The 12,769-nt window shown below is 40.5% G+C and overlaps 1 protein-coding gene across 2 annotated transcripts in view; it reads right to left on the bottom strand.

Annotated features, from left to right (window-relative positions):
- LOC140320059 (neuropilin-2-like) overlaps window positions 1-12,769 on the bottom strand; it is a 109,146-nt gene that overhangs the window by 43,684 nt on the left and 52,693 nt on the right. For both annotated transcript variants that reach the window (XM_072397828.1, XM_072397829.1), the window contains exon 8: window positions 2,050-2,194. In XM_072397828.1, coding sequence (XP_072253929.1) covers window positions 2,050-2,194 — 145 coding nt within the window. The remainder of the gene's footprint in view (window positions 1-2,049; window positions 2,195-12,769) is intronic.

Genomic DNA, 12,769 nt, shown 5'->3' with positions numbered 1-12,769 from the left:
AGCTACAGCACCCCAGTTACAGCACTCCAGCAGGCCTTTTAATTCAGGAGTGCAGTGGGAGTCGACGAGAATATCCTCCCTTTCACATCCCAGCAGAAATAGACAGATATTACACACTAGCATGGGAGCTCTTAAACTCACTCTTACACATACACACACATTCACACAAAGTGCATCACCGCAGAGTAGTCAAGTCCTCGCACACAAACCCACTTCCTTTCCTTTGCTGTATGTTCTGATGTGTCACCCACACATGGGCGAGCACCAACTCCCACCGAGCTTTTACTGATAACCAGATAACCACTGATAACCATCCTTACCTGGACGATACAAATGGACATGCTCGACACACAAGCCTGGCGAGGAAAATGATAAAGATGCTGAAAATAAGCGCTGCAGCTCTAAAATAAAATGAGATTAGGATGATGGAGGAGGAAAGAGCTGCTGAATGAGGCCGGGGTCCGGAAAATTTAAGGAAGGTGATGGAGAGAAGAAAATGAGAGAGGGCTGGAGAGAAGTGGAGGCATGGAGGCTGTCAGCAGAGGCAACGGAAGGGCAGGGGAGGGAGCAGAATGAGGAGGAAGAAAAAACAGAGAGACATGGAGGAGAGAAAGGTAGAAAGTGAGAGGAAAGTAGAACAGGAGACATAAAAGTGTGATTTAAGTTAATGACATGTCACTGAGTGGCTGCTTTATGTCTGCCTTTATAGGCTTGTGTAGGGCATTATCGCATCCCCCCTGGTAGTGTGTTCCAGTGTGTGCTTGCCTATATGTCTGTGAGCAGGGAAAGAAATTGAAAAGATACTGCATGGCTATCAGCAGATATGTTTGCTTTTTTCTGCAGGAAGACATATTTCACTACAGCACAACAGGTTGTTTTTTCTCTGCTTACATCTCAAATGTCAAACTCTGTCAATCCTCTCACCAAAAGGTAGACTAGTATGAAACTGTCGAGGTGTTGCATGTAAAGCTGATGTTTTCTTCAGGCCCATTACAGATTGCAGAAATGACAAAGTGCCAGTAATAAAGGATAGACACAGAAAATGGCCAAAAAGTGTGTTAAACATGTTCTCACTGCTGAGAAAAATAAGAAAAGAAAGGTGGTATATAATGACATTTTAGGTGTTAAAATACAGTTTAGAAAAAAGCAGCCAAGATACCTGATATATTCCACATCCCTGTCTGACGGTATCATTTACGCGCACACACACATGCGCACGGTAGCATATTGTTTTGGTGTGATTTTGATTTGTGTGGGTGCTGAAATAGCCCTCCTGGATAAGAGCATATCTGTCCCTCTCAATGGCCGCCACAATGGCAGCGGAGAGAGGCCCTAACCTAATAATGATACAGTGGAGCTGAGACACACATCCAGGCCCACTTAGATGGATTGAAACCCTCTCTCTTTTACTATTCCACAACATACAGATGCACACACACAAACACAGACAGTATAATTAAGTTTTATCTATTTATAGTATAGAGCTGATTATTCTGGTTGAAATCGTGTTTGTTTGCCAGGGCTGCAGATGAAAGCTGAGAGCCTGTTACTCTCTGATGTTATCACCCACACATCACACTCTAGTATTATTCTATTAGGACAGATGTGGGTCTCTTTGTGTGTGTGCGTGTGTGTGTGTGCAAGTGGGAGTCAGAGAAGGGAGCTATGTATTTGAAAGTGCGAGGGCAAGAGAGTGAGTGCACAAGAGTGGGTGTGTTGTGTGCATGTGAAAGAGAGAACAGATGAAAGTGTGAAAAAATGATATATGGGACTGAAGGATGAGGAAATTATAGTATCACTTCTCATCTGATTACATACACGAAAAGAAAAGAACTGACCTTTCACTTTTGCCTGTTCTTTTGGAGAATGTTCTCTAAGGGTGTTATTTTTTCTCTGACCCACCCTCTGACCCAGTGTAAAAGCCAGTATATCACTGGTATAGAACTTGGCAAAATGACAACTGTGTTTTCACAAGAATCCCACGAAGAGACTGACCAACAAAAAATAGTCTGATAAACTCTGCAGAAGAAGACGTTTAATCTTTCTTACCCGTAATCTGACAACCGTACAGCTCAAACCGCAGGGCGATGCCGTTCTTCCACATCTGAGGTCTCATTCGTACAAAGCGGGCCAGGACCGGCTGTGGGATCCGATTGAGAACCACTTCCGTGGCGTCAGTATTGGCATGGAAAACCTGTACAGAGAGCACAATAGAGAGACTAAATAATACTACACTGGTACCTGGACCAGGATGGAGAGTGAGCTGCAACAAAGGAGCTCAGCGTGGAGAACCATAACTGAGTCATACAGTAGTCACGTTGTTGGAAAAAGACAATAACCAGGGTGTTTACCCTCATGGAGAGACACTGAACCTGCAGGGTCATGTGGTGCATTTAGAGCTTGTGTTAGTTTTTTTATGAGATGCTCAGAATGTCTGCCCATCTATGTGGTAAAAATTCTAAAAAGCTATTTAATGGGTTGGTTGAAGGGTGTCACAGAGTCGCTAGAGGAGGAGCACAAGAGACCTATAAGTTCTGACTGTGGACATACCACGAAAAGAAAAAAAATCACACATTTACGACATGATTTACCTAAAATGGTCAACATGCCCAATAACAAGTTAAAATTCAAATCCAAGCTCATGCATATATAGCACTATATCATAAGCACTATTTTTTTTGGCTTCCCTAGGTATGAACAGTGCTTTTGGGCTGACCTCTCCAACTCTCATAGATTTTGAATCAAGCGTTTTGAATGGGCCTGACATAGGCTGCGCATTTGTGTTTAGCTCCTACTTTGAAGTGTGCTGTGATATTGAGCACTGGGTCTCAGTTGGAGCACCAAAAAGGGCAAACTTCTTCTATAAGAACATTACTAAGCTGAAAATCTGCTTGTCAGATATACTGAAAAGATTTTTTTTTTTAATTCAACTATACAGTGGGATTTTCTGTGCCACGCTGACACAGTTGTTGCTTCTTTAGGTGTGCAGAGCGTGTTTCAAAAAGAAAACATTTCTTTTGTTTCTGTTATGTGCAGGAGAGCCTGAAACGTAGCTTTTATTTGACTGTTGTGTTTTAAGGAAATGCTGTTGTGCTCTATAAAACACAATCTAATTTTGATGATGTTTGGAGGTTGTGTTACTTCTGAGAATTGTTTTTGTGTTTTGAACATCTGTTTAACTGTTAGAATATTTGAACACCTCACATCTTCTGCATTTCTGGAATCTGTGGAGAATAAGATGGAAAAAATGTGACCCTTCTGGAAATGGTTCAATATTTTGGGAAATACGGTTACTTTCTTTATTTCCAAGTGTAGCAACATAACATTAATATTTATTCATGGGTCAAAGTGTGTTCACATTAAAACAGAAGAGATGGGGGCTGACATGGCTCCGTCTGTGGTTAGAGCCCAGGACAATATGAGATTTCATGAGAAATGTTTCTCCTCTGTGTCATGACGCACAGTAAATCCAGAACTGTGAATGCACAAAATAAACATATTGTTCTTTTACAGGGGGAAGAATAAGTGCAAAGATTGACCTATACAATCACACACACACACACACACACACACATAGTCTGAAACATGCAGTGTGCAATAAATCAAAGGCGTAAGTATGTGGAGGAGAATCCTCTTCTCTTGACTCCTCTTGACTTAACCACATCCACACACACACACACACAAGCACAAAGGAAAACATATTTAATCCATCACGCTCTGAGTGCAAAGATAAACACACCCCTCTGTGCACAAACACACAATTTTAAACTACATCCTAACACGTTTTCTTTTACACACACAGACCCTTTTTCTGGTCATACATGTTGCCCTCAGAGTCCCTGCACTCGTCACTATGTGCACACACACCCAAAATTATTTCCTGTGAAAATACACACAACTACAGATAAAAGGAAATTGAATGCAAGCACACATGGCCAGAAGCACTCTTTTTGTCTCTTGACATCAGGACTTCATATCTCTGTCTATCTGACAGAGTGTCATGTCTCCCCCTCTCAGTCTGTCTCTTTCCAGCAGTCATCACTGCTGAGCTCTCCACAGGAAAACACAGCTGGGCTTCTGCTTTGCTCCCTATCATTTCACTTTCTCCCCTCCTCTCTGTCCTTCTCTTCGACATCTCTATCTCCTACTCTGTCACGCTGCCATGATGATGTACTGCTGTAAATTTAAGGGAAAAAATCCCTCTCTGTTCTTTTTACAAAACCCTTTCTGTTATGTTACATTAGTGCTGATAACACAGTGTGTTTATTACAGAGAGTAGTGAGCCTTATTTAACAGAGCCAAAGGCCTTGCAATTACTTGCTTGGATACGCATTTATAGGTGTTTTGTTTTAGCTCTGTGTGAATCAATGTGTGTCTGTGTGAGTGTAAATTCGTTATTTTCCTCCTGTTCTCAATCCATTAAACAGCAGGACCCATCAGGGGTGACAAAATATGGATGAAGGGAGTCTCTGACTTGCCGGAACAGCAGCAGGCCACTGAGCCAGCTGGGAATTTAACCTATGACCCAATGGTTGAACAACACAAAGTCGGCTTTGGTGACCTCACAGGCCTTCACACTAGAAACCGTGGCCACCTAAATGATGGAAAAATGCCTGAAGGCCCTACAAGAATTAATGGGATTGTGGTAGCTGACTGTAATTACAAGTGTGTGTGTGTCTTAGTGTGTGTAAAAGTGTAATTATGAGGTCTCGCTCTGAGGATTTGGGGGCTGGCGGGTGCTTTCTAATTTCCCTTGGTGCAGACAGGAACATTTCCTTGGCACATATATACTTTTGTAAGAGTGTACGTACTGTAATGGGTGTTTGTGCACATGTATGTTTGTGTGTCTATTCATGTTGCTGTACTTTACCGGCTCTTAACGTTTTCAGTGAAGTGTTTGTGTGTACAGTATGAGTGTGCGTGACAGGCTTCGGGGTCTGTATACACGTTGTGTTTATAAAAAAAACACAAAACAGGGACATCAGATTAAATTCAGTCAATTATCTACTGTGTTCAGGGTCACCAAACACAGCTCCAATTCAAGCTGCTGTTTGATGTACCATTACCCTTCCACTGCCAACACAAAAGTTCCAAACAAACCATGAAATAAAAAATTGTAATCAAATACAATTTATCACACAAGAACATGAATAGATGTCATAGATATATATATATATATATATGACATCTATTCATGTTCTTCAATACATATATATACATATATATATGGTTTACACTGTGACAGTAACCACATGACAGACTTAAACGAGAATTATGCTTTCAAAAGACTGATGTGGAGACTATGTCATAGCAGCACATCCAACATTCTAGCCTGTGTAGCTTTCCCATAACCTGCTGCTCATTGCTGAACACAGAACTGTAAATGGTGTAAATACAGCAAATCAACAGCTCAAAACTAAAACCTTTTTAAAATAAAAAATGTACTAAGCCATAATTCTGTCAGTATTGGGCATCACAGAGCTGAAGCTGATGCTCTGTTCTGTTACCTTAAAGGAAGTTTTTAATTGTTCAAACCCCTGCGATGGACTTTCTTAGTGGAGTTCCTGGTTGCTCCTACCATAAGTCAAAAACATGATTCCCAGGTAAACCGGTAACTCTACACTAGCCAGTAAGAGAGTGTGCATGCATGCCTGTGTCTGTGAGGGACTGATGACCTGCCTCTCCCCAGGGTCAGCTTGGATAAGTTCCAGCTCAGCAGGACCCTCCAACAGGACAAAGCCGGAACACAGGATAGATTAATGGAAGTATCAGGCTAGCTCACAGTACTCATAGTATCTAGTATTCTCCCTATATTGTTACATGTTTTTTTATAATCTTCAAACCTGTCTTTTTGTGTATAGTGAGTCATTTTGATCGATGGTTATACACTTCACCCCCTCCATTGTCTTCTCTCTTTTCTGTGTTGTAGTAATTTCAATATAAGTGACTGCTGTTCAACATTTATTAACTCCACACACAACAATAGAACTGTTACATTGAATAGTCATCTGTTTTTATTTGTCATAGCTTGGAGCATGCAAAGAAAACACAGCAAAGCCTTCCCAACTCCAACTAACACTATGGAGGTCTAAATTCAAACTGACATACACAGTGTCATACAGGTTCAAATACGCACAACAATGTGAAAGCTCATTTATGCTCGCATGGATATATCTGTCTGCGTCACTGTCACCTCACGCACAGTGAGGGATTTAATCAGGGATTTAATCAACACAGGTGGACTTGCATGAGGTCCTCAAAAAGCTAACAGCTGTACCTCTGAATTAAGAATTGACCTTGAATTGATCTTTACAAGTTAAAGTTAGACTAGCAGGATGTTCATAAATTTTGCTCAATTCTTCATTCAGTCTGAGGTCTACAGTAACTTAATATTTTGCAAAAATGATCTCCTAAAAGTTGAGTACCAGCTGCACCAAAAGAAACCACAATCTTAATTTTCAAGTTAGGAAAATGGCCTAAAAACTAAGCAACAATTTAGCCATCCTGTCAGAGTGACCTGCATCTTTACAAGCTGTCACATTAGGTTTCTGATCATGGCATATTGTCGGCGTTATTGCTCATGCATCCATAGTTTTTCTTGAAAACAACCACTCAAGTATATCTTTTTAGTACATTTTCATATGAAATGGCTAACCTTAAAGAGTTAAAAAAAAAAGCTTTTCTACCTGGTTCATAGGTCATATTTTACACTGTTGTGAGCTTATTAACGATCACCTACATTATGACTCATTTGTGTAACTGACTATTTGTTACCCATGCAGAATATCGTCTTTTTTGTAGATTGGAAAAAATAATGATATGGATCAATAGTGCACATTTTCGTGTCACACCAAAGTTAACCTTTGAATTTAAACTAATAATAAACATTTGTTTATGCATACTAACAAAACATATTGTTATTCCTGTAACTGCTCCCAGGTCATGGCGTTGCAGTGAGAATCCACAGAGGGGATGTGTAAGAGGATATGTAGCATTACTGAGGTCTTAAACTCCTAAATTCACTGTTAACACTGTGTCTAAAGGGCATCAATAATAATCAGCTAATGGACAACACCTGCAACCCAGCCAAGTGTGTGTGTCTTTGTGAGTCTGTCAGCATTGTCATGAGTGTTCAGAAACATGGGAAGCTGACACCAACAAAGGTGGAGGGTGAACAGATGCTCACCTCACCCACCCCATCACACACACACACACACACAAAACAAAAAATAACAAGCTGTTTCTCAAAAAATGCTATCAAATAGTTTTCAGTGAAGTTCAACCTTGGCAAACTGCAAGTGAGTTCTGTTTTCTCCTTCATTTATACACACCTGCTGAAGTGAAAATGATGAGTGTGTGCAGGTGCAGGGTACCTGATTCTGGTTTCTAGGCAAAACACGACTAATAAGATCTTGTATAAAACTAAACGATATCTAATGAGGAATACATTCACCCCACAGGACTGTGAGGAACAAGAAACATGTGTGCCTGTGTGTGTAAGTGACCTTGTCGTAATGCTGCAGGCCACAGTCACTCAGGAGAGTCAGACATGCTAAATTATGCAAATGTCTGTGCTTTCTGTGTGTGTGTGTGTGTGTGTGTGTGCATCAAGTTATAAAACAGTAAAACACCCTCCATCACCTTTCATTTCTTCTCACCAGGACAAAAAACAGATACACACACACTTATACTTTGGGGAAGTGACCTGTCTTTGGCAGCTGAATGCAACTGTGTGTTCATGTATGAATGTGTAACGGTACAATACACAAAGCTCAGAGACCAAATGACACACAGCATCTTTATTATACCACCTTTGTCTCTCTTCTCCCTTTATTCTCTAAGCTTTCCTGTCTTCATTTGTCACAAACTTGTTTCTCCTCCTGTCCTTTGACCTCACCCTCCCTTCATGCTTTCCCTCACCTCGCAGCCTTCCTCCCTCTACTTTGACATTTTATTTTCTTTCCTCCCCTACTGACATCCTTCCAGGCTGTGTTGCTGAGATCTCTGATCTATCCAGGGGGATTTGTGGTCAACACCCTGATCTGTTATTCTCATTATTCCCCCCCTCTTTCTTGCTTCAATCCATCCATCCATTACTCTCTCTTTCAGCCTGTGATTCCCCGAAGAACATTTCTTCCCCTCATCAGCCTCTTTCCTTCTCTCACCTCTTCCCCTATGAACCTTGCTTTTCGTCCTCTGGTTTCCATCTTTCTTCCTCCCTGCTCAGTTTCACATCACTATCAGTTTATTATTCAAATCTTTTTTTGTTCTTTTCATTCTTTCTTTTCTTTGCAAATTCAGTTAAACTTTTGTATATGCTCCTTCATACGTTCTCTCCCCATCTTTCCCCCCTCCCATTGGTTGGAGTGGGAATAGAAGATTTTGGTCCTTGACTGAGCTCCAGGGTTGCAATGATCACAGTCAGGTCTGCCTGCAGCAATTCAGGGTGATACATAAGGACATTTGTACTACGTCAAACGTGAATAAAAACTCTCTAAAGAAGGTCTCAAACAACACAGACTGAAAGTGAGTCAACATCATTTCTCAACTTGAGACCTCAGGTTGCTGAAAATCAGTGGTTTTCCCTTGTCATGTACACAACCTCCCATAAAAATGGCCCCCAGGAAATTTTGTGTTCCAAATCCTTGACTAGTTTCAGTTGTACAGATATTTTCTCTGTCTGTATTCTGCAACTTCACATGAGCAACTGAAAAATTTGACACTGACTGGACGGCTGCTTTGCAGTTAAGACAGGTACATACACAGAAAAACAGAAAAGTTACATAAAACACCATTCAGACTCATGTGGGTGCCTTTCCCATCTTTCACTCCTATGTATTTCTGATAGTATGTTTCAGCGCTTTGTTGGAGTAAATTATGCTTAAATATTACCCTCTGCCAAAAAAATCTCAGGACATTAACATGAATTCCTTATGTCCCATCTGGTTCACAACAGGCCTTTAATTACGTTATCAAATACATTACAGCATCACAAATCAGTGTGATATGCTGTGTGACAACAGCACCACCCCTGTGGGCTGGCTCACAGATGTTTAAGTGTGTACATGCATCTGTGTGAGAGTGTGTGCACAGTGGCTGCTTCGTTAAAAGTTACTCATCTGAGACAAATGTTAAAAAAATAAGAAGAACGTAGTTGTCAGCATACATCTCTCTATATGGGTTCTTGTCTTTGTATGCATGAACTACAGTATTTTGTACATCGTGTGTTTCTGCCAGTGCACACGGTATGATGTGTTCTGTTTCTGTCCATATGGCTTCCATTAATTTCTGTTTTTAATGATTCTTGCTCATAAAGCACTAATTCAATCATTTTTCCAGATTGACACGCATATACACACTTAAGCATTACCACGGCAAGCACAAAAAGTCATTTGTTTAAACTGCATCAACGTGCCTGTCTATTTCATTACTTTCTCAGAGTTATAAAGGAAAGGGAGGAATAAATGATTGAGTGCTGAGGGAGGGAAAGAGGGGGGATGGGAAAAGTGGAAGGAGAGGTAGATGCAGATGTGAAGAGAGTGAATGAGTAGACAGGAGGGAGAAAATGATGAACGAAGAGATTTTGAGAAAACTAGAAAAGACACAAGTGAATGAAAATGTCAGTGAAGTGATGTGTGGTTAGAAACAAGATCAGGCAGTAAACAGACAGGGGTGAGGATTCAGGAATCAGTTAAAAGTAGGGATTGATCGATTATCTGCGCCGATTTTCTTCAGCATTTTGACGCATATCGGCATCGTCCTTTTTTTTCCGATGGTCAATGAGAGATCAATTTCAAACCGGATTATTTTGGCTCTGATGCAGCTGCGCCTCTCTGTCTGTAGTCTCTTCTCTGTCTCCAGCATGGGCCCACCCACAGCACCATCTGATTGGTTACACACAGAGCCAGGTAGCAGCCAATCAGCAGTGAGAGCTGTGCGCGCACCGCAGACGAGAAACAGTTTTGACGGGAGAAGAAGCTACGAAGAGCAGATATATGTTTCGAAGGTACGTTAAGGCAGCAAACTCTCCCGAAATTGTAATAAACATCCGAGCCCTCTACAACTCACAACTCGTAACGTTACTGTGAGCCCAATAACGTTATTTAGACATAAGCGGCAGCTCCGCTCGCCACGCAGTCCCTCTCAACGGGCTGCTGAACGTATAGCTATGGAAATAGTCCGTGATGGTAGATGTGTGTGTGTGTGTGTGTGTGTGTATGAGAGAGAGCGAGAGAGAGAGATAAGTCCTAAAGAACTCAATTCAGTCCAGTTTTATTGCAGGGAAGCAGTTTGAGGGGGTGGCTAGAGAATGGTGTGAGTCTCTCCTATTGCAGTTGTCCCTTTTTTCAGCTATAGTAACATTAATCATTAGTAATATAGCAACCTCGTTTTGAATGACAGGGTCCCTGCTATCACATGTTAAAATATAACATTTACATAATAAAAATCAATTACAGGCTTTCCAAATGCTGTAATAAATTCAGCATGATGAGTTGAGCATATGTCATCTTTGTTTCTGAAAATCTGTTTAATAAACACACGCTTAAAGGCATTTAAACAAATCTAGGTGTTAGAGTTTGTACTACACAAAATTTTGATGCCAATATTTTCACTTTTACTGCAAATCAATATCAGTCCAAATATCGGCTATCGGTCTCCTTGACTACTAATAATCAGGATCGGCCCTGAAAAAAAACATATTGATCTATCACTAGTTAAAAGTTCAACTCAAAAGTATAAAAAGAAAAACAGGTCTGGTCCTGAGAGGCTTCTATGCTGACTTAGGAAGAGACAGAAGAAATACATCAAACCTAGAAACTGAATCCTCTATGAAGTGAACAAAGGTCTGCTGTCACTTATTAAAACAATTTCTTTGAATTATTTTGTGAAGGCAGACAGCATTTTACACTCAAAACTACACTTTGTTAACAGATCTTTTCCACTTCAGCCAAGTTATTTACAACACAAAACACTGACTAGCTGTCTGAGGTGAGTCAGCTGAGATGGGATGTCATGGTACACCAGATCCTGACACCATAGTTTCATCATCAGAAATATAACCGGAATACAAACACATGGCAGAAATTTTTTTCACTTTTTTCTGCTTCTGTCATTTCTCCCTCTAGGGATAGAACATAGCACAAAGACTAAATTATGGTTAGCATCCAAAATGTAACAATGTGACACAGAAGTAAATTAACTGCAGTGACTGGCAGCTCTGATCAGAACCGTCAGATTACTGCACAGACTGACACACCAGGGAGCAGAACAGCTCAGAGGACCCTTACCAGTTTGTTTGAGTGTATCTGATGGTGTATTTGGTGTATTCGACCAGAAGCTGCTACTAATCCATTCTAGAGCCATTCTCCTCAAACACAGACATTCATATGTTGACACGCCCTCCTCTCTGTATCTCTTGATATTCAGCTTGAGGTGGCTTTCTGCGGTTATGGAGGATTTAAAGGGTATTATGGGTTGTGACACCAGCAACTCATCTCAAAACACTGGTCATTAATCTGTTTTGCATATTGGATTTTTATAATTTCATACTGTGGCCTAATGTCACTATGACAGAAAACTGGGCTGCAGCTGCTACTGCATGAGGTGGAGACACAATACACGGTAAAATGACTGATCGGTCAGTTTCCCATCCCATTTCCCATATTTTATTCACTACAGAATTAAATATTCCTGCATACAGCATCTTTATAACTAACACATTTAATCATACTCTTCTATAAATCATAAGCAACAAGTCATCCACACAAAACAGCCAAATTTTGAAAATTGAACCTATTAGGTCGTGCCATACAGGTGATAGGAGGAAAATACATCGCATATAAGTGTTTCCACATTGGAGGGAAAAAAAGTCCTTTTAATGGGGAAAGATTAGTGGGGCAGGCGGTTGCACTTTCAACTATGGAACGGAGTTAGACACCCAGATACGACAACTGTTCTTCACTTCTGGGTTACATTCAGTCAATAACATAACAACATTCGTTGAAAACACTATTATCCAATCCAATCCAATCCAATCCAATCCAATCCAATCTAGCTTGATTTATAAAGCACTTTAAAAGAACCACAGTGGACCAAAGCGCTGTGCAGAATAGTAGATAAAAGACAAAATGAATGTACATATACATGAATATACAATAAAATAATAAGAATAAGGAAGTCAACAACACAAATGGTGTCAAAGGCCAAGGAGAAGAGATGGATTTTAAGAAGAGACTTAAAAGCAAGCACAGGCGAGGTCCGTCTAATATGCAAAGGGAGCTTGTTCCAAATTTAAAAAAAATGGAAAAAGCTTGATTTGACGACTGCTCTGGTCTGACTGTCAAGCTAAAGATCGGCGTCCACTTTAACCTCCAGTTGGCTTGATATACTGGGTAAAGTGTCTTTTTTTCATTCAAATTTAAGAGGTTAAGAGCCTTCCAGGCCTTTATGTCATCAAGGCACTTGAGCAACGGTTTTACAGAATAGCCTCCATTTTTTTAAGAAGTAGATAAATCTGACTGTCATCTGCATAACAGAGGAATTAAATACCATGTTGCCTAAGAATAAAGACAAGTGCAACACCCCCAATGTTCCAAACGAGAGGGTAAAATAGTACGGCCCACTGTGTCAAATGCAGAGGTTAGATCTAAACGCACAAGAATAACACAGTCACCAGAATCAGTAGCTAAAAACACATCATTAAAAACCATTAAAAGAGCTTCAGTACTGTGTAACATTTTAAATCCAGATTGGAAAACCTTTAGGATAT

This window comes from Leuresthes tenuis, unplaced genomic scaffold, assembly GCF_036924035.1.
Source record: "Leuresthes tenuis unplaced genomic scaffold, fLeuTen1.0.hap1 SCAF_12, whole genome shotgun sequence".
In the NCBI taxonomy this organism is placed as follows: Eukaryota; Metazoa; Chordata; class Actinopteri; order Atheriniformes; family Atherinopsidae; genus Leuresthes; species Leuresthes tenuis.
Note: the sequence above shows the minus strand (reverse complement) of the source record. Positions and strands in the feature narration are given on the sequence as shown.